The 24,716-nt window shown below is 46.5% G+C and overlaps 1 protein-coding gene across 1 annotated transcript in view; it reads right to left on the bottom strand.

The window, feature by feature from the left end:
• Positions 1-24,716, bottom strand: part of ryr2a (ryanodine receptor 2a (cardiac)) — a 167,242-nt gene that overhangs the window by 60,194 nt on the left and 82,332 nt on the right. The window contains exons 10-28 of the mRNA XM_036525633.1: positions 23,957-24,031; positions 22,792-22,948; positions 21,080-21,244; positions 20,133-20,254; positions 19,722-19,905; positions 18,605-18,740; positions 17,851-17,946; positions 15,615-15,733; positions 14,625-14,758; positions 13,775-14,016; positions 11,851-12,043; positions 10,480-10,696; positions 9,889-9,993; positions 6,717-6,820; positions 4,786-4,869; positions 3,844-4,003; positions 2,523-2,670; positions 1,227-1,435; positions 400-574 (exon numbers count right to left, since the gene is read on the bottom strand). Of these exons, the coding sequence (XP_036381526.1) occupies positions 400-574; positions 1,227-1,435; positions 2,523-2,670; positions 3,844-4,003; positions 4,786-4,869; positions 6,717-6,820; positions 9,889-9,993; positions 10,480-10,696; positions 11,851-12,043; positions 13,775-14,016; positions 14,625-14,758; positions 15,615-15,733; positions 17,851-17,946; positions 18,605-18,740; positions 19,722-19,905; positions 20,133-20,254; positions 21,080-21,244; positions 22,792-22,948; positions 23,957-24,031 (2,825 nt within the window). The remainder of the gene's footprint in view (positions 1-399; positions 575-1,226; positions 1,436-2,522; positions 2,671-3,843; positions 4,004-4,785; positions 4,870-6,716; positions 6,821-9,888; positions 9,994-10,479; positions 10,697-11,850; positions 12,044-13,774; positions 14,017-14,624; positions 14,759-15,614; positions 15,734-17,850; positions 17,947-18,604; positions 18,741-19,721; positions 19,906-20,132; positions 20,255-21,079; positions 21,245-22,791; positions 22,949-23,956; positions 24,032-24,716) is intronic.

Below are 24,716 nucleotides of genomic sequence, written 5' to 3'. Positions count from 1 at the left end.
TCCAAACGTATGTATTAATTTGTCGACAGTGATGTGTTTAGCACCTGTAAACACACTCCACAGTCACACTGAAGCATCTGTTTTTCCAAAGCAGAGGGGCTGTGATCCCTGTTTTGCTCCATCAGCAAGCCGACTCTTAAGAGCACGCTAGTCTTCTTATGATCATTAGGTAAACACAGGTGGCAATTCATTCACTCATACGGTCGGCTCATTAGGCACATTGGCAGTGTACTCCTGATGAATTCCTTAAGTTACTTTCAAAACAACAGGCTCATCAGTGAGATGAAAAACTGCTGTCTTGTCATTTAGCTGCTGGCTAATTAATGCGAGAATGGTGTAGCAAAAATGGACATTCAAACGGTAAACACAGAAGCAGCTGAGAGAGGGGTCGGCACTAACCTTCCCACACCTCGAAGTCCTTGAAGGCCAGCTCAGACCCCGAGTCGTCGAGCAGCACCTCTCCGTTGAGAGTGAACATCATGGTGTGCTCGTTCATGTCCACCATGCAGCCCACCACGTCGCCTGGCTGCCAGGACCGGCCGAAGTGCTCGTTCCCCTGGTGCCAGCGCTGCGCCTGGAAGCCCAGAGCACCCACCCCATGTCACTGTCACTGAAGCGCCACACCCTTGCAGGAACCCCACCTTTTCACCCCACTTACACAATCCACTCACACACATTACACATCTCTGAATGACAGAAAGTGGAGTCCATCACAATTATATAGATGGAATGAAGAAGGTGAATCAGTGCAAATCGGTGAAAATCAGTGGAAATCAGCACTTTTTCCTCTCCTGCAGTCCTTTTTTTGGAGCCTTCCTCACAAGCACTCCTCATAGATCGGTCCTTGGCAACATGATTCATTCCGAGTAGAGGAGAGCTGCCCTCTGAGGTATTTCAGAACCTTCACCAGGATTACAGCAGAAACACCGCAGGACAATGCTGATCCCTGTTAAATCTTTTTACAACATCCTCTGTATTTTTTCGGGAACTTGCCAAAAGAGGGACTTAATAAAGGATCAGCAGGTATTGCTCAGACTGCACGGTTATTTCCAGCCCTGCACATCTCTTTCATGTTCAGACCCTTGGCACAGACCAGGTTTTTAGCTAACAATCTTCCGGGTGCTTTACATAACAATGTAAAGGCCGAAACAGCACATGCGCTAAGCCTGGCATGCCAGCGTGGGCGTTTTATCCTCCCCAAACGAGTTTGACCACCCTCCGCTCACCTTGAAGCCGTCGAAAACAAAGGCTTGCTCGTCGGACCCCAGCTCCTGGTCAGGCAAGCAGCCGGGCCGGGCCCAGCCAACCCTCATCTCTCCCGCTGTCACCACCTCGAACTCGAAGTACCACTTTCCAGCGTTCACACTGTACGTCTTCTCCGCCCGGAAGATGCGGAACCTCTCGGCCAGCAGGTTGCTGATGTCGGACCTCGCGGCTGCGGCACAGGAAAGAGGGGGTTAGTGCGGTCGACCTGAAAGTGTCCAAATGTGCTCTAGTAACATTTAGGAATGACACTAAAAACCCTTGGCTTCAGCTGCCATTTTAAAAAGGCCAGGGGCATGACATAAAGTAGTCTTTCATGATTTCCAGCTGGTTGTCCACTGCTTGGCCACACAAAGACAACAGTGAGGTTTTAATAAGAGGGACCGTTAATAAAAGACCCCAGGCAATCCAATCTACCTCTGAGCTGCTCTGGGGATGGGGACATGGAATTGTACTACATGTCTCACAATAATCTGGTATTGTTAATAGTTTGGAAAATAAGCTGCCATGACCACTTGTGCACAACACAGAGCACTGTGTCAATTCATTCAGAGTTCACAGCTGTAGTTTACAGTGCGTGCCGGAGTGTGATCACAGGGCCGCCACGGCTACGTCACATTCCTGATCCTCATTATGTCAACGCTCAGCGCTGACAAGATTGCGAGGATAAAGAGCCATTCTACACCGGTGCAGTAGTGGCCCCACGTTAACACTAATCTCAGCAGCTTCTCTGCTGCTCCAAAACGCCATCTCTGGCAGCACCTTGACCACGTCGGGGCACCCTCCGACTCCCGGTCCGGGGGGGGGGGGGGGAACAGATAAAAGTGAGTCACTGCGGCCGCGCTTTTACAGCCAACAAAAGGCACGGGGCAGTAATAAAGCAATGAATCTCATCATGCAGTGAGGGGAAAAGACTGCGCTCCGCGTAAAATACAGCCTGTCATAAAAAAAGGCAACGGAAGCGCTGGGGAAATTTCACACTGGGAAGCGCCAGCACGGTTTTATCAGCGCTGTTCCTAAAATGGAGGGACGTACCCCTTCGTAGCTTTTTAGCTGAAGACACATCAAGCACTGACACTCACGTGGCCGTGCTAAGGGATCGTTAACGGCTAAGGGATAGCTAACATACCGTGGTCCTGGTCAGGGGCCGCCAGATTGTAGCTATACCCCAGGAGGGCACAGACTGACTCTCACATGTGCCCCTCTTTTAGCTGAAGAGCTCTGAGGGATTGTAGGCGATGAAGGGTTAGGTCACGTACCATGGTCCTGGTCGGGGGCCTCCAGATTGTAGCCGTACCCCAGGAGGGTGCGGACCGCCTCTCTTAGGCTGTCCTTGTTGGACTTTTTGGTCCTCTCGTCCAGCAGGGCGTACGGGACAAGCCGAGGGTTTCGTCTGTTTTTCACATCCTGCACCGGGAGGGATATGAGGGGGAAAGGCAGTTATAACACCTTTATATTTTACACACAGGGGGATTTGAAGGCTGAAAGTAGTTATAACACCTTCATGCCCTACACCAAGGGAACAAAAGCAGTTGTACCATGTTTATATTCCATACCACAGAGGGATTTGAAGGCTGAAGGCAGTTATAATGCTTTCACATAATACACTTAGGGGGGAAATGAAGGTTCAAGGGTGTTATAACACCCTCATATCCTACACCAATGGGGGGTGTGAAGAGGAAAGGCAGTTATAACACCTTTATCTAATACACCAAGGGGCATATGAAGGGGGAGATACCTTAGTATCCTTCTCACCAGTATGGTGGTGAGAGTCAAGGTTTGACACCATGACTAGTGGCCATTAGGGATAGCGTGGCATTACGATCAGGGAACAGGACTTGAATCTTTGGAGGCCCATTGTTATGGTATCGCTGAGCAATGTTAACCTGAACTGGCTGCCAGTATCTATATCAGTGACAGTATCATCCCCATAGCGATACCAGTTGAGACCCACCATGCATAAGGGGGTGTCTGCTGAGCTAATTTTAAGAAATTTTTATGCAGCCTATAAAACTGGGGTACATTGGACATGCTTTTGTTGTAGCCTGTGAGGATCTCAATACAACCTGAGGACACAAATAGACTCCTCTGTCCTGGAGCGCCTTCCACTTTTCACTGCTTGGTTTATCCCGCTCCATTTTTTTGCAGGTTTTCTCGCACACCTCCCACAGACACCTCCCACGAATGCCCTCAAGAACCAGGGCAGGGCTAATCCCTCGGCTCATCTCTCCATTCATCAGCTCTCCCAATTAGCGCTTTTTGGCTCGCGCCTCTCGTTCATAGAGGCAGCGCGATGCCTATTTGGTCTTCTCAGCCATTCAGATCTCCGCAGAGAGGGAGAGAACCGAAGGAACTGCAAGAAATGAATGAGGTGCCGAGAACAGCCGCCTTCTCAGTGCACCAGCACACCTGCCTGCAGAGCAATGACGGTGTCTCCTGACACAGCCTCCCCCTATTAAAAATGCAGGGGCGGATGCTTTCTGCGTGACCTCCATCCTGCCGTTTAAGTGACCTCACACCAGCCACACGCCCTCTACCCCTCCCCCCCCCCAACTAAAGTGCCGAGTCTGTGGTACATGCCTGCTGGATGCCGTAGGTCCAGCCCTGCCTGATTCTGTCTCTGGCCCACACGTTGTGAGCATTCTCCGCCAGCTTGTCCACCATGGCTTCCTGGGTGGACGCCAGCTTGATATGGCTCAGGTCCATGGGAGCAGGCTTGTATCCACTTGACAGCTCGTAACTGCAAAAAAAGGATAACAGGGGGCAAACCCCAGCTTGCAAACATGCACCACAAGGAAGGAATCTTAATTTTTGAAAAACCCCCCTCTCGGGAAGAACGTTGCATATGAATATAAGATGTAAGAAATATGTATTTTATAGGGGTACCACAATGTAAACGATATATTTCTGCATATATTAACAATTTTTCTATTTTTATACATGCAATTTAAAGCAAATATTTAATTATACATAAATGAAGAGTTGGTTTTTATGATATGCTCTAAATGATGAATCTTATGCAAAAGCAACCCAATCAAAGTGGCTTTTACAGCATCCTTACAGCATATTTCCACACAAATTGTTATTATTCTAACAAATGCAGTTGCAATTTTGTACACATATTGCTTTTTTGAAAAGGCTTGTACCAAATTTCAGAGTCAAATCCTTGTGTAGGGAGTCATGCACAGATGAATGGGGAGATACTCAACAGCCACTAAAAATGGCCCTCATTCTCAATCCTATGACCATTTCATAAGGTTAAATATGTCTGCATTATGTCTGTTTCAGTTTTTTGTTCATTTACTAAAAACTTTTATGTTTATTCATTATGCTGCAACAGCAGAACAACATATGGCTCATGTCTCTAAATGATAAAAAAAATCAATGCAGTACTAATAACAGTAATCATAATCATCATTTCCTTGCAATTCAAATGAAATTCATCCCGTGATGTTTGAATGACCAGCAAAATCTCCCTCCCTGGTGGAAAGCTGAGATTTCTGACTGGCCAGTGTAACTTACTTAGTGGACAGCTTCAGGTTTTTTACTTTCTCCTCAGCGTGTTCGTCAGCCACACCCACGTGGCAGCCCAGGGCGAGAAGAGTCCTTTGGGAGAAAGGAAACATAATGGATACTCAAAGGCTGCTCTCACTGGGAGATCATCCTCAGGGCCTCCTGTCAAACTAACACCAACCACTCTAACCCATATGGGACCGTAGCCTATGAGGGTCCCCAGCTAAATTAGCAAACATACCTGACCTTAAAGGGTTACAGACAAACCATAAAACATCCATTAGAAGCATCCGCACACCCTGAGCCTTCCCTGTGACGTCAATTGGAAGGTCACTGACCTTGAATACAGTCTCTTTAGTCTAGACTGGAAGTGCAGACCTAGCCTCGCATTTCACTGAAACGAGAGCAGACACATCCGTGCGCAGATCAAAACAGCCACTTCCCTTTGAAGTGCGTGTCTTTTGGCAGGCTTGCTCTATATTCATAACCTTTGTCCTTTTCGGCTGGCAAGGGTTGCGATTGGAAGGTAATGCTATGAAGCTATGAAGTATGCCGGAAAAATCGATGTGCACTTCTTTTTCACTTCTCCTGGTGGACTTAATGACCAAAAATCAATATACGTAAGAATAATATTCAGTTTCCAGTGCCTGCATGCCTCTGTCTATCACACACTCCATTAAAATGTTGGAGATTTAATTAAAGGAAAAAACCTGAGTGGCGTCTGTGTGTGAGATTCGGGTCATGGGTGCCATTTTTGCATTTAGATAGTGCTCTCGTCATGTCTGATCTCGGCGTCTCGCACTTCCGAGGCTGTTCCCACAATTATGGAATCAATTAAAACCAACAATGTCGTCCCCCGAAGGTTCAGAATTGCTCTCAGAATTGGGTACGCACAGTCTCGTTAAAAGAAATAAATAAATGTGGATGGTGGTGAAATTGAGTTAACGGCACGGTGCGCCGGGCACCAGTGGGAGCATTCACCCAATCACATCATTCCCAGTCATTCAAGAAAAATCTTTCCTGTAATACATCTTTGTTTAATCACGTCTCATCAGATGTTGTCCACATCACCGCATCGCTCTTGATATACAACCGCACGGCCCTGCTGTTTGACTGGGACGGGAAAGTCTACAGTCTAAAAATTAATCTGAGAAATGAAATACTATAACACTTCATTCCTAATCACAGACATACCACGAAATCTCTAGTGCCGATTAAGTAGCAAATTACCCACAATGTATAATTAGCTATCTGTTATTTCTATTACTGAAAAAGAACAATAGGAGCCAGAGAAGGAAATTACACCTCTTATTATTAACAAATGTGTTTTTTTTAGATGGATTTTCATTAAAAAATTGATACACTGGAATTGTATGTTCATAAATCATTTTTCTCCCATGTTTCCATAATAACAACAATGCATTTAAACATTTACATTTATTCATTTGGCAGACGCTTTTATCCAAAGCAACTTACATAGGTTACAGTTCTTTACAATGTTATCCATTGATACAGCTGGATATTTACTGAGGCAACTGTGGGTCTTGCCCAAGGGTACAGCAGCGGCCCAACGGGGATCGAACCGGCAACCTTTCGGTTACAAGACCTGCTCCTTAACCGCTATGCGACACTGCTGCCCCATTGTTGTCCTTTGAGTGACTAAAAATTGTTTTTCGTTTCATTCCTTGCACAGAATTATGTCTTTGACAGTCAGAATGAATGTAAATAGTAAGAAATGGGAGAATTGTAAGAAATGGGAACATTACCTACAACTCATGACTCATTAAAGTTATTTAAGGACAAAATGGATTGCACTTAGTTTGAATGGAGCCCTTAGTGTCAAGGCACGACGAGTGACAGCACAAGTTATGGCCTTTAGCAGGGGGACCGAAACATTTAGTCCCACCGCACTCAACAAGTAATGAACTGTGCAAGCTTACTTCAGCGTCTCCAGGGACATCTGCAGATTGTAGCTGCGCTCTTGCTCCGGAAGTTTGGAGAACTCGACCAGGCAGGGATGTTGCCTCTTGTTGTCGTCTCGCACCTGACGCACAAGTGAAGACAGATAGAGGTTTTGAAAAAGGAACTGCAATCACCCCTTGAATATAATGCAAGCGCATGACGTTTCCTTTTCTCCTGGTTGGTTTGGCTCCGTGATGTCAGTGACCTCCTGATGTCTGCTGCTGTCTCCCTTCTGCCTCTGAGACAGGGCACGCTACTGTGCCTTTCCCTTACAATAAAGGCACTCAGCATCCCCATACAAACAATATTATATTGAGAATAAATTCTGGATAATACATATTTTTTAACTTAATGAATATTTTGAAAATGTGTAAATTATTGCCGTTTTGGTATATTGCAATTTACATTTCCACTTTACATTAGTGTAATGTAAATGTATATGAAATAAATGGAACAGACATATCTCATATCTCTGCTGAACAACATATCTCTCAATATATTACAATATAATTCATTTTCGTACAGATCTGCCTTTATTGGACATCACAACTAACTATTGGAGTCAGTTGTGTTATTTAGTCATGCTTCACGTATGTCCTGCAGAATCACTGCAGTTTGGTTAAGGAGGACAGCAATAATGGCCCAAAAAATGAAAAAACAAAACCCGTGAGAGTGACATGCGGGCATACTGTCCCCCTTTACAGCAATCACAGTGGTTGTGGTGGAGAGGCTCTAATTAGCGCTGTAAGGGCACAGCAGTGTCCTCAGTGTAGGGAGCACAGGGGTAACCTCCCCTGAGCACAGGGAACACCTCCCCTAAGGGAGACTGACATGAAAGACTGATCCCTAAATTAGGCTCTTAGGCCGTCTCCCCCCACAGCGCATGGGGAGAGGGGCCGTATCAGCAGTAATGGCACACTGACACAGAATTCAGCAGGAAACAGCTTCCGTCATTCTCGACAGAAGGGAATAGGGGAGCTCACACCATCTTCATGTGGATGGACTGCTGCCTACAGTGTGAATACTTGTAGAACTGCTGACTGTGCTCACCTACGGTACCTCTGAAAAGAGCCAAAATATTTTGCTCCTTGCATATACTTCCTCATTCTCTCGTTGCTCTGCAGCAGCTGCTGGTATACTATATTACATTATCATATTATCACAAGAAATCAAAAACTGCTGTATTGTAACGTGAATATAATGAGCCAGTGAAGCAAAAAAGCCCTTAAGCAAAGCAAGCAGTGTTATGTTGAAACTTCAGCTCCTGCCTCCAGCGTTTTAAAATGCAGTTCTACATTTTCACATTCTGATTTGTGGCAGCTGCATAGAAAAAAACGTCCTACCTACAGCAAAACTGCAGTCGTATCTCCGCTGTTGTTTCTGAGAGTCCTCCTAGCATTTAGAGCTCTAAAGGCAGGCCCACACTCCCTCGCTCTCTGCAGGGGCCCTGTCATTATGGACCCATTGATTATATTCCTGTCATTGAATTGTGTGGGGAGTGTGTGCCAGATATTTTTCAGCAGATGTTTAATTTCACTTGTCTAACTCAAAGGCCATACAAGAACATTCCTTAAATAATACTAATGACACACAAGCCCGCTTCAGCTCTGAAACACAACATGCACGCTACTCTTTTCCCTCCCAAACGCCATTTTGGCAAACTGGGACTTGAATGTCAGCCTGTGAGTCTGAGCAAAACAACAGTTCATTGGAACAGCCGATTTCTTATGGACCTGCAGAGGAGGTCAGCCTTCAATACCACACCCAGTCTCTGAGGTGGGGCAGATACACAGGCTAATCCATTCACAGCCTAATCCAGACAGGTGCTAGTTCAGGATCTGGTGCTTCCCCATTTCCTTCTGCAGTGCAGCTGTAACTATCAGATGCACTGCCACCACGCCCCTCCAGCTCGTCCAGAACTCTGTGTACCTGATGCTCTCCCTCCACCAGCCCCATTCACCAGTTTGAACTACTGACGATTGAACAGGTTGAACTGATGTTGGCCTAGGTACAGTCCAAAACACACCTCTAAAACGGCTCCAGCCTACCTTCTCAATTCCCCTATACTCTTGTACACCCCATTTCGATGGTCCACTGTTTCTAACCCACCACCTCTAGGACCCCTCTGCAAAGGGTGGACTCTTTCAATCATTACTGGAAAGTGCTGCCTGTTTCTTTCAGAATGGCGGGATCCCTAGTTCACTTGCTCATGGAGTAGCAGGGCTCCCCCTTATACAAGAGCAATCCTCGGCTAGTACCATTCTCCTGTGCCGCCGTCGACTCACCCTTCTTACAACATGGCACCACAGTAGCCTGTGAGCTCCCCTGTAGGATTCATGCTAACATTCAGTGCCAGTCAAAAGTTTGGACAACTCACAGAAGGGTTTTTCTTTATTTTTTACTATTTTCCACATTTTGGAATAATAGTAAAAACATCAAAACTAGGAAATAACACGAATGGACCTATACAGTGACGCAAAAGTGTTAAACAAATCAATACTATCTATAGTTTAGATTCTTCAAAGTAGCCACAAAATATTTTTTAAAAATAATTTTTTGGGAAAGAAATTAACACATAGGCATTGACTTCACTATTTATATTTGTCTAAGAAACAAATTTCAAACATGTAAGCATAAGTCTTTCAATCAAAATGTCTTTGAATGCATGTTTCTCATTATCTTAACCTGTTGTGTCCAAACCTTTGACTGGCTACTGTCTATAAGGAAAAAGTGATTGTAACTCCATAATTTGCACTCAAGCACTGTACCAAGCCCCTCTAGGACTTGGTACTTGCAAGCTTAGTTTTTGCATGTTTTTTTAGGGCTCAGATGTTTGGCAGTTCCATTTCTGCCATGACGCTGTTGCTTCTTCCCAAGCCCTGAGCAAATTTGTTTTGTCTTTTGGCCTAGATGTTCTGGTGTGATGATGTAACCACGAGAAGTAACTCTGCCCCATAGGTCACCCTGGATGAAAGAACCTGCCAAATGAAGGGTAATGTAACGTAACGAGCAGACCTGACACAGGGCCAGAGAGGCCTAGCCAAAGAGAGCGTGTGCACCTGGAATGACATGGCGGGGGTAGCCTGCGGTCTAAGCCTCTGGAGCATGTAAGCCGTCAGCAGCCTGAGCATTTCCTCAATGAGTACTCACAGTTCCATATGTCCAGCCTAGCTCGATCTTGTTCATAACCCAGAGCTCGTGGATGTTCTCCGCCAGCTTCTCCCGGATCCGCTCCAAGTGCGGCGGCAGAACGATCTAACAGTGAATAAAAGCCACACAGAAATTTCACTGCTGTTTAGCACGACCACATGATGCTTAAGAACTGAGCCATCCTCTGAAAAGCAGGGCACTGCACCTGAAGACCCACCTCTTCAGACTGCATCTCAGTTCCACCCCAGTCCCAACTGCTTAGCAGATGCTACTTGTATTACTTGCATTACTTGCTATTTATTTTGTATCACAATTACATTCTGTGATCTAGAGTCTGTGATGTATGGTAGTGTGTGCACTTGGCTTCCCTTAGTTTCTACGCTGTCTAGTCAGACTGTACAAGTTCACTTGTGGTAGGGCTTGAATAGTGCTATGCTCACACTCACTCTGGGAGTCTGGGAGTGTTGTTAGCCTGTTCTCACACTGTTGCTCATTCAGCTTGAATGCATAAACGTCTGTTCTTTTGCGCTGAAAGTCAATCTGAATAGGACCAACTACTAAATGAATGTAATGCAATGTAATGTAATGTACCTGGCTGGTGTCTACAGGCATTGGGGTGAAGGCCGCTTGCGTGAGGGTCACAGTGGGGCCCAGCAGGTCGCGCATGCCGCCGTGGTCCTGCTTGTACTCTTGGCTGTGCTCCACCCTCATCTTCTCTCGGGGCAGTAGCGCCTCGAAACACGGAGCGTATCCGGGGGGCGGGAGGAACTTAAACTCTCCGTGCCGCCCACCCAACAGGAAGCGCACTCTGCAAGGAGGAAGCAGGTAACACAAACGGCTCAGTCGTTCATGTTGTCCTGTGTGGATGGGATGTTCAAGAGCTGGGACTTTTATTTAGAAATCAGGTACTGAAATCACTCTCCTGCTCTTTGCAATGCCATGGAAAATGGCACACACAGCGCAGCACAGCAGTCTACTGGTCCCAAACGTGCCGAACGAATTTTTCAAAAACACTATAGAAAAAGGAAAATCATATTCCCTATTCTGTATTTGGTATTTCATGACGGGTCGCATTTAGCCAAAAGGTGTTCAGTGCTGTCTGTCGTCATGCTCTTGGAAACCAAATTGATCTACTGGCAATCTCCCTCTCAGTTTGAAACCTATTTACCTCCCCACTGCTATTGCCTCTAACAGATTTAAATGGTGTCACAAAATAATTCCTCCATCTTCATGAAACTACCAGTAGCGGACACAGTCAGAGGTAAACCCCCGGTGTGTCTCTGAGCCTGATATTGTACAGCACGCCCCATCCTTGTTAGGGAAATTGCACACAAACGTTGACGTGTGCTTTTCTGCATTGCTACAGCTAGCCAAACTAGCACGCGGCATCGTGAATGGATGTCTGATGTCCGGTAATTCTGTTACTGGAGGGCAGTGATCTATTACTGCACACAAAGTGGGCATTCCTTGAACTTGATCCATAATTTCAACACTAAAACTGCCGCTGTTCAAGAGCTCTAGCCCTTTGATCGTCCATAGCTATCCTGTAATTAGATTAGGCTAGCTTTAATAGATCAACCATACAACAAAACCAACTGACTGATGCTGTACTCCTTATTGAGGCCTCACAATACGCCTGGATCAGACAGTACCTTTCCCCAGTCAGCAGTATGGACAAAAGGAGAATAATATGAAATCGATGGTAAAACAATTAACCTACTGCTTCAGGGAACTCGTGTAATTGCATTATGACAAAGTATGCCCCATTCATGGCGGGCTGTCCGCTCTCGTGCTAAATTCTCCCTCTGAGATGCTAATAATTGAACAATTATTGGACAGGGCTGAGTGTGTGATTAAGTACCAAGGCCTAATGGGCAACGCCAAAGACCGTCGGCCAGCCAAATGACGCTAACGCGGGCTCACGTTCGTGGAGTCGGCCAAGAACAGAGGTCGGACACTCACTTCACCCCTGCCGAGAAGCTGGTGACAGGGAAGAAGAGCCCGTCGGAGTTGAAGTTCTCGAACATCCCCTGGACGGGCTGGCCGTTGATGCGGAAAGAGATGCTGGGGGCGCTGAGGTCCAGGCAGCAGCTGACCACGTCGTCGGCACGGAGGAGGTGCTGGTTGGGTGAGCTCACTGTGCGGGCGATGCAGCCTGTGGGTGGGGTGGACAGGAGCACATAGACCCCAGGTGAAAAGACATCACTCCTCGTCATTACATTACATTATTGTCATTTAGCAGACGCTGTTATCCCGAGTGACTTAACATAACACAGGTTACAGTTTTCTGAAATGTTATCCATTTATACACATGGACATTGACTGTCGTGGGTTAAGTACCTTGCCCAAGGGTACAACAGCAGTGCCCCAACAGGGAATTGAACCAGCAACCTTTCAGTTATGAGCCCTGCTCCTTACCCGGCATTCTACACTGCCTGCCACTGCCGTCAGGGGGCGTCTGCTGCCTGACGGTCTCTGCGAATGTCCAGGGACATCGAAAGAGACACGCCAGACATTGGATCTCTTAAAGAAGCGGACCAATTGGGTTACGCAGTGGAATAAAATACATAAAATAAAATCCAGTGATACATGCAGCAGAAATTGAGCCAAGCTCTGGATTTATCTCTTTGTTCCCCCCGAAGCAGAAACATCAATATTATCCTCCTCAGCAGGAAGGGAGATACAGTGTACACCGGACTATTTCTGTGATTATTCTGTCCCACTCAGATATTGTACAATGGGCTCTGTGACTGAATACAGCCAACTCCCATCATCAGCCTCGCTCCCCGATAACCATTTTCGCACATGACTCAAAGATCAATTTTCTTGTTATTCCAGCTTCTGATAAAATCTGAAAATAATATGTGTTAGACAACAGATCCCATACAATCCTATAATTAGGCTGGTTGCATTAACAACCTGCGTGATTCAGTTGCTTGGGTGTTAAAATAGAATTCACGGAAGACATTTCAAAATAGCGGAGGGCTAAAGCACACCCACTGCTTTTCCTCGGCACTTTATGGGATGGTGTGCTTTTTAACAGTTCTGAGGCTTTGCGATAATCAAGCATGGCACCGCCGAGGAGCAGGAGCCAATAGCACATTTCGGCGGCAGTGACCCCCTCCCCTGTGAAAGTGCACACTGAGGTGACGTGACCCCCTCCTCACAAGCAATCTCAATAACCCCTCTCCCCTCAACACTGGCCCAAACATGCGAAGCAAGTGTCAAGAATGGCAGTGCCTCACAGGGTGCGGCTGACAACTTTGGGGGAGGGCACTGAACACTGAAGGTGTGAACACTTCCTCACTTAAGGAAGTGTTAGCAATGCCTGCAGAAGCATGTAACCACTACACATGGGCACTTCAATAACCCCCAGCTCTCACTCACCAGAAAATGAAAAGAGAACTGATCTAAAAATCATCCCGCATTTTAACTCCTTAATACCAGTAGGGAATGTAAGGATTTTCATTTAAAAGGACAGAGCATCACCCCTGACTACAGAGGAGAGCTGTTATGTATTAACACCTATTGGGTGTTTTGTCATTGTTATTGCTCATCAGTCATAGTTTTACTATTGTGAAAATATGAAATTGAGTGAATTACATATCACTTATTTCCATGTTGCAGAGAAAAATTTGTATCGACAGAAACTCACAGAATTTGATAGATCAAGCTTTTTAGCAGTTGTCTGTATTGGTTGATAGGCAATTCATGAAGCATATGACATCCATGACTCACTGTAGCAAATGTTTCTATTTTCAGCCCAGAGCACCTGAGAGTTCAGCTGTAAAGTCGTAATGGAGCAAAGAAAGGAGAAAGCTTCTCTCCATCACGCGCTCTGCTAGCAGGCAATCCGCTGGCGAGCCAAGCCCCAGCCCCTTCTTACCTGACCACAGGTGAAGCCCGTCGAAGCCGTAGGAGTACAGATCGTCCCCGACTCCGTTGCCCCCCCAGCCCTCCCCTCCCCCGGGGTAGGGTGAGTAGCCATCGGTGGTGGCCCAGCCCACACGCAGGTGGGTGGCCTCCGCCGTGACAAAGGGCTCCACCCGGTCCACGATCAGCTCGTAGTACCACTTCTTGTACTGGGCCGAGCCCTCGCTGATGCCCAGGAAGATGTTCGGCCGCATGCTTTGACGAGACCAGAGAGAAAAATAAAGTTAGCAACATTTACAGCACCGGTCAAATGTTTGGACACACCTACTCATAGAAGATTTTTTGCTTTATTTTCAATATTTTCCACATTTTAGAATATTAGTAAAGACATCAAAACTATGAAAAAATGGAATTATGCAGTGACCAAAAAAGTGTTAAACAAATCAAAACTATCTTATATATAGATTCTTCAAAGTAGCCAAAAATAGTTTTTAAAATTAAAATTTTTGCTTTGGAATGAAATTCATACATAGACATCAACTTCACTCGTGAATAAAAATTCCAAGCATTTCTTTAAGATAATGTCTTTAAAATAATGAGAAACATGTGCTCAGTCAGGTGTGCTAAAACTTTTGATACCGTACATAAGAGACAAACCTGACAAACTGATAATTCAGTTACATACCAGTGCTTGAGCTTTAGATTGCTCAGGAAAACCTACTCTCACTGGATACCTAAAGTTCATTTCAATGTTTGAACAGTACAGTGCTTGGTGCAGTCTGTTCCAGCTGAGCAGAAAGGAGAGGGCTGGAGGAGGAGGAGGAGAAGTGTGACAGGGGGACCGGGGAGGGAACATGCCCCACCTGCTGACGTGATTGACCAGGCGTGTCTGGAGGAGCAGATCTCGTCCCGGCAGTAAGTTGTCACAGATGAGGTGCTGGTTAGAGCGCACCGCCACGCCGTGACACACGCACAGGGAGCACAGCACGTCCAGCACCTGAGACACGCAACACGGATAACACCGTGAGTCTGGTGTTCGCTGTTCGTCACACGTGCACAGAACGACACACACACAAGCACACACACACACACACAGGGAGCAAAGCACATCCAGGACCTACTGTAAGGTACACAACAATTAATAATAGTAAGAGAGTGTGCTTTTAGTTAAACTAACACACAGACACACACACACACACATACAGGGAGCACTGTGTCATAGCTGTGATGGCCATTAAGCCCATTCTACAAACTATCCAGAGCCAAGGGGACACAGGCACACATTCACACAGCACACTCCATGCACCCCTTTGGAAGACAAGAGCACAAAGCGCACAAAAGACACACTGAAGTAGTCTACTTCACTACCCTCCACAGGAAAATGGGGCACAGTTAAGCGCAATCTCTTTGAAGTACACCACGCGCCAAGAGGCCTTGTGCAACAGAGCCTTCTATTTAAATCTCTGGGTAATATGAAACAAGAAAACAATTAGGCTGTATTTGATAAAGTGTTTTATTTTTCCTCAACATAAATACGCCAATTAGCTACTGGGTTCTTTAGGGTGTGATTAGGAGTGGCTACAAATGTTTTCATTTGCAACTCAAATTCCAGTTGAGGAGTTTGAAAACTACAGTTCGTTCAATAATCGCTTTGACCAGATCAAGGCACTTCTTGAGCACAACTGGAATATCCTAAGTATGCAAGCGTGGAGCATTTGTGACATGGGCATATGGTGCATTTATGCACTGGTACTCCACTCAGGGCTTTATCTACACTCTAATGCTATTGTGCCACAACCTTGCAATTCCCACTTTGAGCAATTTGCGATGCGTTCATGTTCATGTCCTCATACCTTGTGATTCCGGCCATGTTTGTCCAGGAGGGAAATAATGGATTTGATGTGGCCTTCTTTGATGATGTTGAGGGCCTCTGGGCTTTCCACAAGCACACAATGCAAAACCTCCAGAATTCCTAATACGGTTACAAACACAGATAAGAAGAAAAACACATTTACAATTACACAAAGCCTTTCTTGCCCGCACATTTAAAAACACAGCAGGTGGGGGCAAACAACGCAGGTGGAAAATACACTAACTTCAGCCTTAGTCATAATTGTTAATACTGCATAATACCTTAAAACACATTATAATGTCTTTTCCCTCCAGCTAACAAGGAGGTCTTGGGATTACTGTGATGACCGCCTTCCTTGCTGGGGGAATTAGCGCTGAAAATGACGGAGAGGCTGTTGGGCTCTGTCACAAGCCGGGCTGTGGGCGCCCAGAAAAGCCGTCTGTTGCCATCTGACTAAAGCGAGTGGGATGCGGCCGACGGTTCTGAGTCACCTCACCAAAAACAACTCAGTAGGGAATTTTTTTTACAGGGAATGACTCACTCCTATTAGGCACGGCTTATCACAATTCTGCAACGGCTGCGTCCTCACCGAACTTACTACCAATGGACTCTATGCACGCCACTTTCATTGAAACTTCCGTCCTTTTTTAACCAAGGAACGCTGCGATTAAGAGATGGAGAAGGTTCAAGTGTGCTTCTCTGAGTAATCGAACCAAGAGGACGTGCACAAAGTACTGCTGCAGTCCTCTATAAAATGCTTAAACCATGACCGCTAGCTATATAAGGAAACGTATAGTACCTCCATGTTACATAATACTGCGATTGCGAACACTACAGCCAAAAATGCATATTTTTTGGGAAAGCGGGCCATTCCTACTGCAGAAAGATGGTGAACTGTGCGTGCTCTGATTTCATAATTCAAGGGATTTAAAGTGATTGTCCATCTCTGGCTGTCATCCGCCCACTCTCTGTGTGGGGGCCTCGGATTTGAGCGCGCACTCCATCTCTATGAATTCTTAACCGCAGCTCAGTGGCACGCCTCGCTCTGATGGGAGCCCCCCCCCCCCAAGCCCCCCACCCCCCCACCATGATCGCATCTGACACGTGGGCCGAGAGATTCCGCGGAAGCAGCCCGCGCAACGAAAATAAACCGCCGAGCGTGCGCGCATCAATGCGATCTCGCGCTTTAACAGAGTGCCCCCCCCCTCCTCCGACCCCCCCGCTTCCCACACTCCCCGCAGCCCCGCGGCTCTTCAACATCAGCGCAGCAGCGCTCTGGCCGCTCACCAAGTGTGGAGGTGCTTTAACATGCCGATGGCGTGCGGAACAAGTACCCTTTCTCTATCCAAAATATACTGCGGGTCCTCACCTCACCTCACGGCACCCACCCGCACCTACATGTGACTGCAGTCCTAAAACCATGGATCTAACCCCGCTCTTTACATTACATTATTGTCATTTAGCAGATGCTCTTATCCACAGCGACTTAAATAGGTTACAATTTCACATATGGTCCATTTATACAACCGAATGTTTACTAGGGCAATTTTGAACTCTTTGAACTTGATGTAGTAACAGCAACAAAGGAAGGCCCCCCAGTCTGTCCTGCATGGGGCAGCATTTAACCCAAAACAACATTTGTGGTTGACAATTAATTCCTGCTCATCACATTGAGTGTCCACATCAGAACTGAGCAGCTCAAGTAACTTGAGCACAAATCAAGCTAAATCAAACCAGGGTGTGTAATCACGCTGTCCTGTTGTGAGAAGGAGAGGCGGCATGAAAGACATATTTGACTACAATACATTGTGACTATTTTTCATGAGGAAAAAAGTCCTTCTCTGATTAAGAAGGCGTGTGAAAGCTTGCTCATTGTCTCTCTCACCATTAACTGACAGCCATCTGCAAAGGGGTTTTGAAACACATCCCATCTATAGTAATAGGCTGAAGCCTACAAGTACAGTTGCTCCTTTCTTTTTGCAGTTACTGATCTAGTGATAGCTACACCCAGGGCAAAAACAGTACTGTTCAACATCAAACCAGGGATGTGATATATGGGCAGACACAAGAGTCTGGAGAGAGCCTGCTGTCTGATCAAGTAAATAAGGAAGAGGGGATTTCAAGATGAATGGACATGCCCTTGTAAAATCTGGACCCTGCCCAGGGGCCCTGGAGAAAACCAGGAGGATTATGGGACCTAGTTGCCACAGCAGAACCAATGAGATGTCGGTACCTACCAGAGGAGGCCTCCAGTCTCTCCAGCCTGCTGATCAGCCAATCCAGGGAGCCGGAAAACTGAGCACAGTTCTTCCTGTTTCCTCTTATCAGAGCCGCTTAGAAAGAGGAGGGGGGGGAGAGAATTAGAAACTGTATTGAGCCTTGACACCCATCCCCAGCTAATTAAGATGCATTGTGTTATGAAAGCATGAGCGGTTCACGCTCCCCAAGTCTGAAAGCCATAAACGTTCATCTGTGTGAAACATCCGTTTTGCCCGGTCTTTTCTGTTTCCCGTTAATGCGCTGACACAACCTCCACTGGCTTGATACGCACACAGATGATTAAAAAGTCATAAAGCTATTAAAATCAATGCAGGATTTAGACAGGGAGCCATGGCAAGCAACCAGATGCCAATTAAGAGCATTCAGCTGCTGTCACTGGTTGCGGTTTGCTTTAACATGGCAAAATCCACTGGAGAAAGGAAAGTGCCAGCCAGCCATTAGCGTCCTTATGAAAGATTCAAGCCACAGTGCTGCCGCTGTCCCCCCATCTCATCTCGCCAGTCGGTAAAAAGCCGGGATATTGAATTACCCAGACGCGGGAATGGCCATACACGCTACGGCACTTTCTACATGTGGACGAGGCCAAAAGGGCCTGTTCACATACAGAGGGGCTCTCAGAAAGCACAGGCATCATGGATTTAAAAGCACTGAGCTTGTCAAAGCAAGGCTGGCGGTGCCGATAGCGGCCTGCTCGCCGCAGGTTGTCCTCACCCAGTAGCTCGTATAATGAGTTTAGTATAGACTTCCAGGCCTCTCCGGCTTCCTTCCCGGCCACATCAGCGAAATGCGCTGCGCTGCTGTACACGTGTAGGCGGTCGATACACTCCAGGACCAAGTTAATCATGCCCTGGAAGAGAAGAGGGAGAAACACACAAGCCACATGACACATGCAACCCTGGGCCCCAGCATGAGATGGAGAACACTCAATGGCTCCTCGATTAGAAAATGGTTGGTATGTTCCCCTAGCAATTTGTGATCGGGCATGTTTTCATTAACCCAGCTCTAGTGACCTGTCAGTATAAGGCTGTGGAAAAACTGTAGTGATGCTAGACTGAGGCCTCATGTACCCTTAAGTGTGTGAGGCTGCCATGTGTTGTCAATGGTGTTCCTATTGATACTGTCTGCAAAATATTTTGATTGGTTCTTATGAATCAATGATTGACAGCACATGAAAGCTCCACCCACCACTTTCTCATCTCGCATTACTATTTATGCATACTCCCCTGCCAGGTCTCTTTACAACAATTTTCAAGCTCATCTTATTGCCGTGGTTGATTTTTATGCATTGGTATTTTCAAGTTCTGAGAAATGCAATTCGAAGAAAAGTAAGATATCTGCCTGGTAATTTTACATGTTAAATTTATTCTATGTCAATCTTAAATTCAATATGATGTAGCTTGGTTGGAGAGCAGAAAGCGGAATAGCTGTCAAAACACCTCACAATAAGTTTGATTTTTAGCTGTCATAAACACCTCACAATAAGTTTGATTGTTTTCTGTGTTCCTGACATCCGACACTGATGAAACTGGAAAGATATTTCACATCTAACCTAAAGTGGGAATTATTACGTGGCAATATTGTGCCGCGCTGCAGTCAGTCACATGGAGCGGTGGAAGTGTTGAAACTATTAATCGAAGGGGGAAGCAGGCCAGCTGGTACACCAAATGTCAGAAGCAAGGAATGTCAGCAGCGCTGAATGCAGAGGCGTTTCTTGCTCAAGATTCATTCGCCTTTCAGCATGACCTGCATTGGTATCGCAATTCATCTCGCCTTGCTGAATCGCTCTGGGAGCGCTAGCCTGATGTCCTCGGCGGGGTGGATGGGTTACCTCTTCCTGGAAGAGATTCTGTCTGTTCTTCAACGCCCGAAGCCTGTTCTGCTTGTCCTCGTGCTCCAGGTGCTCGTCAGGCGGCTGGAAGTAGCCAATCAGATCCTGGAGGCTCAGGCTGACCGACTCGATTGGCAGATCTAGCGTTGAGGTCTTCCCTTTTTTGCTCAGGGCATCCAGTCCCCTGAAACGTCATTGAAAATGAGGTTTCACTGGTGCAGAAAAGCTCCACTAATGTGACCTCTCTAACTGGGGAAGGACAGGGTGACAGGCACCATCCTGTCTGCAGAAGGGGGAACTCTCTCAGGTTTAATTCACCTGATGGGGGAGGGCCTTAAGCGTGATCATCTGATAGGGGAGGGCCTTCAGTGTGATCACCTGATCGGGTGGCAGGGCTATAGGTGCGATTACCTGATGAAGCGGTTGAAGAGGAAGACAGTGCTGCGGATGACCCTGGCGGTGCGGGACTCCTCGTGCTGCGAGCGGGACAGTGTCAGCCCATCATCCATGTGTCCCTCGTGGTGCATGATGGCCTGAAAGAGTCATTCACACCCGGGCTTCACGCCACTTCCAGGACAGCAGGGCTGCTCTCCCCACAGCAGCCCTGGGGAGCTCTATCTGCCCTCTCAGCTACGCTACACCAGTGACTGCATGCCAAGAGAAAAGTAATGACTAACCCAATGCTTTATGCCTTCTTAATGAGCCCTCCACAGAAGCTCGCCCAAGGGCATCTCATATGAATAAAACCATTAAACAGATACTATGCTAACAATGTCAAAAAGCTTACATTTCTCTCTTATTATCTACAGCTATGACATTTTGACTTAAAATGTCTTTCAAACCATCTCATGAGAGCAGCAAATTCTTCTATAGCTTGTCCTTCGACATTGTATAGATCTGTTTTGAAAAGAACCAACCAGGAAAGCTGTTAGGAGGCCCTTGTTTCTACAGACATTACATAATGGCCTATTGGAACACCATTACATTACATTATTGGCATTTGGCAGACACTTATGCAGAGTGACTTACATAGATCACAATTTTTACATGTCATCCATTTATACAGCTGGATCATTACTGAGGCAGCTTTGGATTTAGTAACTTGCCCAAGGGTATAGCAGCAGTGCCCCAGTGGGGAATCGAACGGGCAACCTTTCAGTTACGAGTCCTGCTCCTTTACCATGATGCAACACTCTCGCCCCAAACATTCACCCCAGATGGGACATGAACTCACAACCCAGATGGGACACGAACCCTGGTTTAGGATTACTTCATTACCCTACTTCAAGCCTCAGTGTGTTTCACTGTTTGTATACACCTTCCTGCATTTCTGAAGACATCCCTCTGGAGTGCGTTACCTTGCGCTGCACACCACCCATTCGTGCACACTTGGCGTCCACAGACTGGTACGTTAGCCACAGGCAGGTGTCCACGTGCTGGATGTAGCACACCGAGTCGCCGTACTTGATGTCTGGGACTCCCATGCCATCAACCTCCTTCCTCACCCCTACGTCCAGCTTTTCCTGCAGGGCATCGTGGGAAGTACAGAAAAGGCCACCTCGTTGAATTTTTACTGATCAAAAGTGACCCAAAAGATCTCCCGCAAAGATCTCTTCATTGTTATGCTTTTAACATCAACATGACAGATCTGGAGGAGAGCTGTGTATATAGGGGTATTACAGTTCCAGGGATGGTGTGAAAGACACAGTGACCACAATGGAGAGCAACTGTATTTTTATTTAAACCAGCCAAAATGCACCCACTGGTACAAAAGGTATGCCACCGCCAGTCTGAAGGGTGTGGTCTGAGTGTGTGTGTGTTTGTGTGTGTGTGTGTGTGTGTGTGTGTGTGTGTGTGTGTGTGTGTGTGTGTGTGTGCGCGTGTGCCTCTGATAGGGCCACCTCTCTCCACACGCAGTGAAGACTCTTCATTTCCCATTTAAAGAGCTCCTGATAACCTGTTGCGCCATGTCAGAAGCGCGTACACAAACACACACCAAGCCACTGCGCTGCAACAGCTTGGAAAAGATGCAATCGTATACTTATAAACTGCTAGAAGCGGGAGAAAATGATGACAGGATGGGACCTGTCAGCAAAGAGCTATTATTTTCGCACATGATATTAATCAGAAAGTCCTCTCTTGCAGCGGAGGACATAAATCTCCGCAGCACCAACAAACATGTGGACGCAATCACTTATCAGCCAATAAAAGCACTTTCGGAGCCTCTGGTGTGGAACCGGTAGATGGCTCACTAGAAACCACTCCATTGGGATGAGCAAGAATCCATACAAGTCTGATGGTGAGTGGAGTGCAGTTAAGAGCTGATATAAATAAAATGTGACTCTCAGAGTGCCAGCAGGTAACGCTGGCCTTTCTCCTCCCAGCTGTGTGTTTCAGCTATGTGGTGCGTCAGCATCTCTTTTATTTGGTACATGTTGCATTGTGGAAAAAAGTTTCTGAAGAAAGACTATTTTGATCTGCAACTCATGCACCATTGAAAGAATCTGTGCGTCAATTTTCTAGCTGTGTTTTACTTTGATCTGTAAAAAAATGCTACCATGCACAAACCACACATTAATACACACATTCTGCATGGTACTCAGTGTCTTTCAGTGACCAGAGTGCGATTCACAGAAAAAGCATTTCTTTTTTTCACACTTATGAAAAGTGCTGGCTCGTAGTAGAACCAGCGTGCGTCATCAACTGGAGGAGGATGGTTTCGATTCCAACATACCGGATGAGAGCTGGTGGATGCAAGTATTTAAAGAGCTGCTTGGTACAAATTATAAAAGGGAACAACCTTTAACCCTTGAATGGGGCTTCCCTTTTGAAGCCTTACTTATGGATGAACCAAAAATTTGTCTGAGGCAACAAATGAAAATGGTGCCACAGTCTAAATGAGGAAATGCCAATTACTGTGTAAACCATGACATTTATATTCAGTCATTTCTAAGACTCTCTTATAACAAAGAAAAGTTACTAAAGTTTCACACTCAAGTGTCTGGTGAGGAAGTGACAGCGAGCGTCTCTGGACGTGGTGTGGTCGTAAAATGGAGGAACCGGCGCGAACCTTTGACGAGCGGAAGCAGAAGGCAGTGGACTTGACGTCGGCTTTCTCCTTGTCCATCAGCAGCAGGCCCTTGTCGTCCATGAGGCTGAGGTACTTCCCCGTGGTGACATGCCTCAGCCGGAAGGGCTGTCCCCAGCGGGTGTGGCTACCACTCCACCTGGACAGAGACAGGAGAGGTGAGGAGGGACTCTCAAAAAGGAGGGCCTGCGCCTTCCAGAGCCCGAATTGCGTAGCTGCATCTCACCTTGAAAAACCCCCCCTGCTCCTTTGTTGAACAGCCTGTCCGAGCTTGGGGGCCCCATGGAGGCGCGAGTCTGACAAACACTTTGATAGCAGGCTTCGGGGAAGCAATTAGATGACTGCGAAGTTTTAAACCCCGGCCATGAGACACTGCACCGAGGCAATCGCTGCAGCATGCAAGCTGGCACATTCATCTCTACTTTCTACAGAAAAGAAACTAGCAGCACATTCTGCAATGTGATTAATGAGGGCAGCCTCATACAGAGGATTTAACTACAAGGTGAGGGTTGAAGACATTTTGCCATTTTGATGGAATAATTTGGTTTAAAATAGACGAGCACTTAACTACATATTCATTGTGGGATTTTTAACTTTACAAAGATTACGTGACCTTTTTTTAGTTTTAGTTTGGGTAAAGATTTCTAAAATTTCTAAGCAAGGCCTGTTCTCCCGTGCCCTCCTTTATGCGGCCGTGAACCCAAAATGTCAATTTGACAGAATGCCGCAGGCCTCGCAGTGCAGTGTATTTATAAAATCGGTAAAATAAACCAATCAGGACAGAGCATCGCCTGCTAAGCCCTCATGCACAATGAAACGATATTGTGCAACGGCCTCAATTCAGTGGAAATTTTACACTGTGCTTAATTAGACTCTTTAAATGCATGCAGACCTTAGCGTCCACATTAATCCAAGTGTGAGATCCTCCACACTGGATCATTAGGCGTTGCATAATTTGCCGCATCGCCACAGCCAGGAGAGTCAGGATGAAGATATTTAAGGATCTCCGATCAGCACCCTCAGGAACGGGCCCCACAGACCCACAAACGGTGTCGGTGCAATACCCCGCCGGCCCCACCTGGGAGAAGGTGACCTCGCCCCTGGAGCCCTGACCCCTGACCTTGTGCGGAGAGCGGCATTGACTTACGCAACTCGCAGCGTCTCCAGCCTCCAGAGGGAGCGGGCGTGGATGGACACGGCTCCCCCCTCGTAGTGCACTGTCCTGGGGAGCAGAAGAGATGCAGAGAGGAGGCTTAGTCAACTGCAATGGAGCAACCCCCCCCGAGACCTATCCCCACTGTCACTTTTAGGATGATCACGCATCCAAAGCCCGCTCAGTGATTCAGAAACCAGCCGCAAATATGGTCATTCATCCATCTACACACCAATTTACAGTACATAGGGACTGACTTTAAAGCAGGTTTTGCATTGTTTTATGCATGTTGACTAGTGCAGCTCACACTAGTGCTACCAAACAACATCCTTGCAGAAAGAAGAGTAAAGTGTGTTGCCAAAAAAACAGGATGTTTTTAGTGGTATGGATGCAAATTTCAATCGTTTGGTTCTTAACTGATTATTAGGTACAATGTTTTCCTTGAAAGAAACCCTGATCTCGGCAGTATACACAGATCCCATTGTTTTTACATGTTATGCAATATATGCAGTTGGGTAACTACAGAGGTAATCTAGGGTAAGTTCCCTGTTTGACTGTACAATGACAGCGGTCTACCCAGAACCTGAACCTATAAAGTTGGTTATGAGTACTGCTCCATGACCACCACACTTGAATATGAATTTTCAGTGAAGAAACACAAACAGCTGTTGCACTTTATCCGGCCAATAAAGCACTACAGACACCGATGGGTGTTGTGACATGAACTGTAGCACAGAAAGTAGTGCAAAACCCT

The sequence above is a fragment of the Megalops cyprinoides genome, chromosome 1 (genome assembly GCF_013368585.1).
Source record: "Megalops cyprinoides isolate fMegCyp1 chromosome 1, fMegCyp1.pri, whole genome shotgun sequence".
Lineage (NCBI taxonomy): Eukaryota > Metazoa > Chordata > Actinopteri > Elopiformes > Megalopidae > Megalops > Megalops cyprinoides.
The sequence above is the reverse complement of the archived record's forward strand: the minus strand, read 5'-3'. Positions and strand labels throughout refer to the sequence as shown.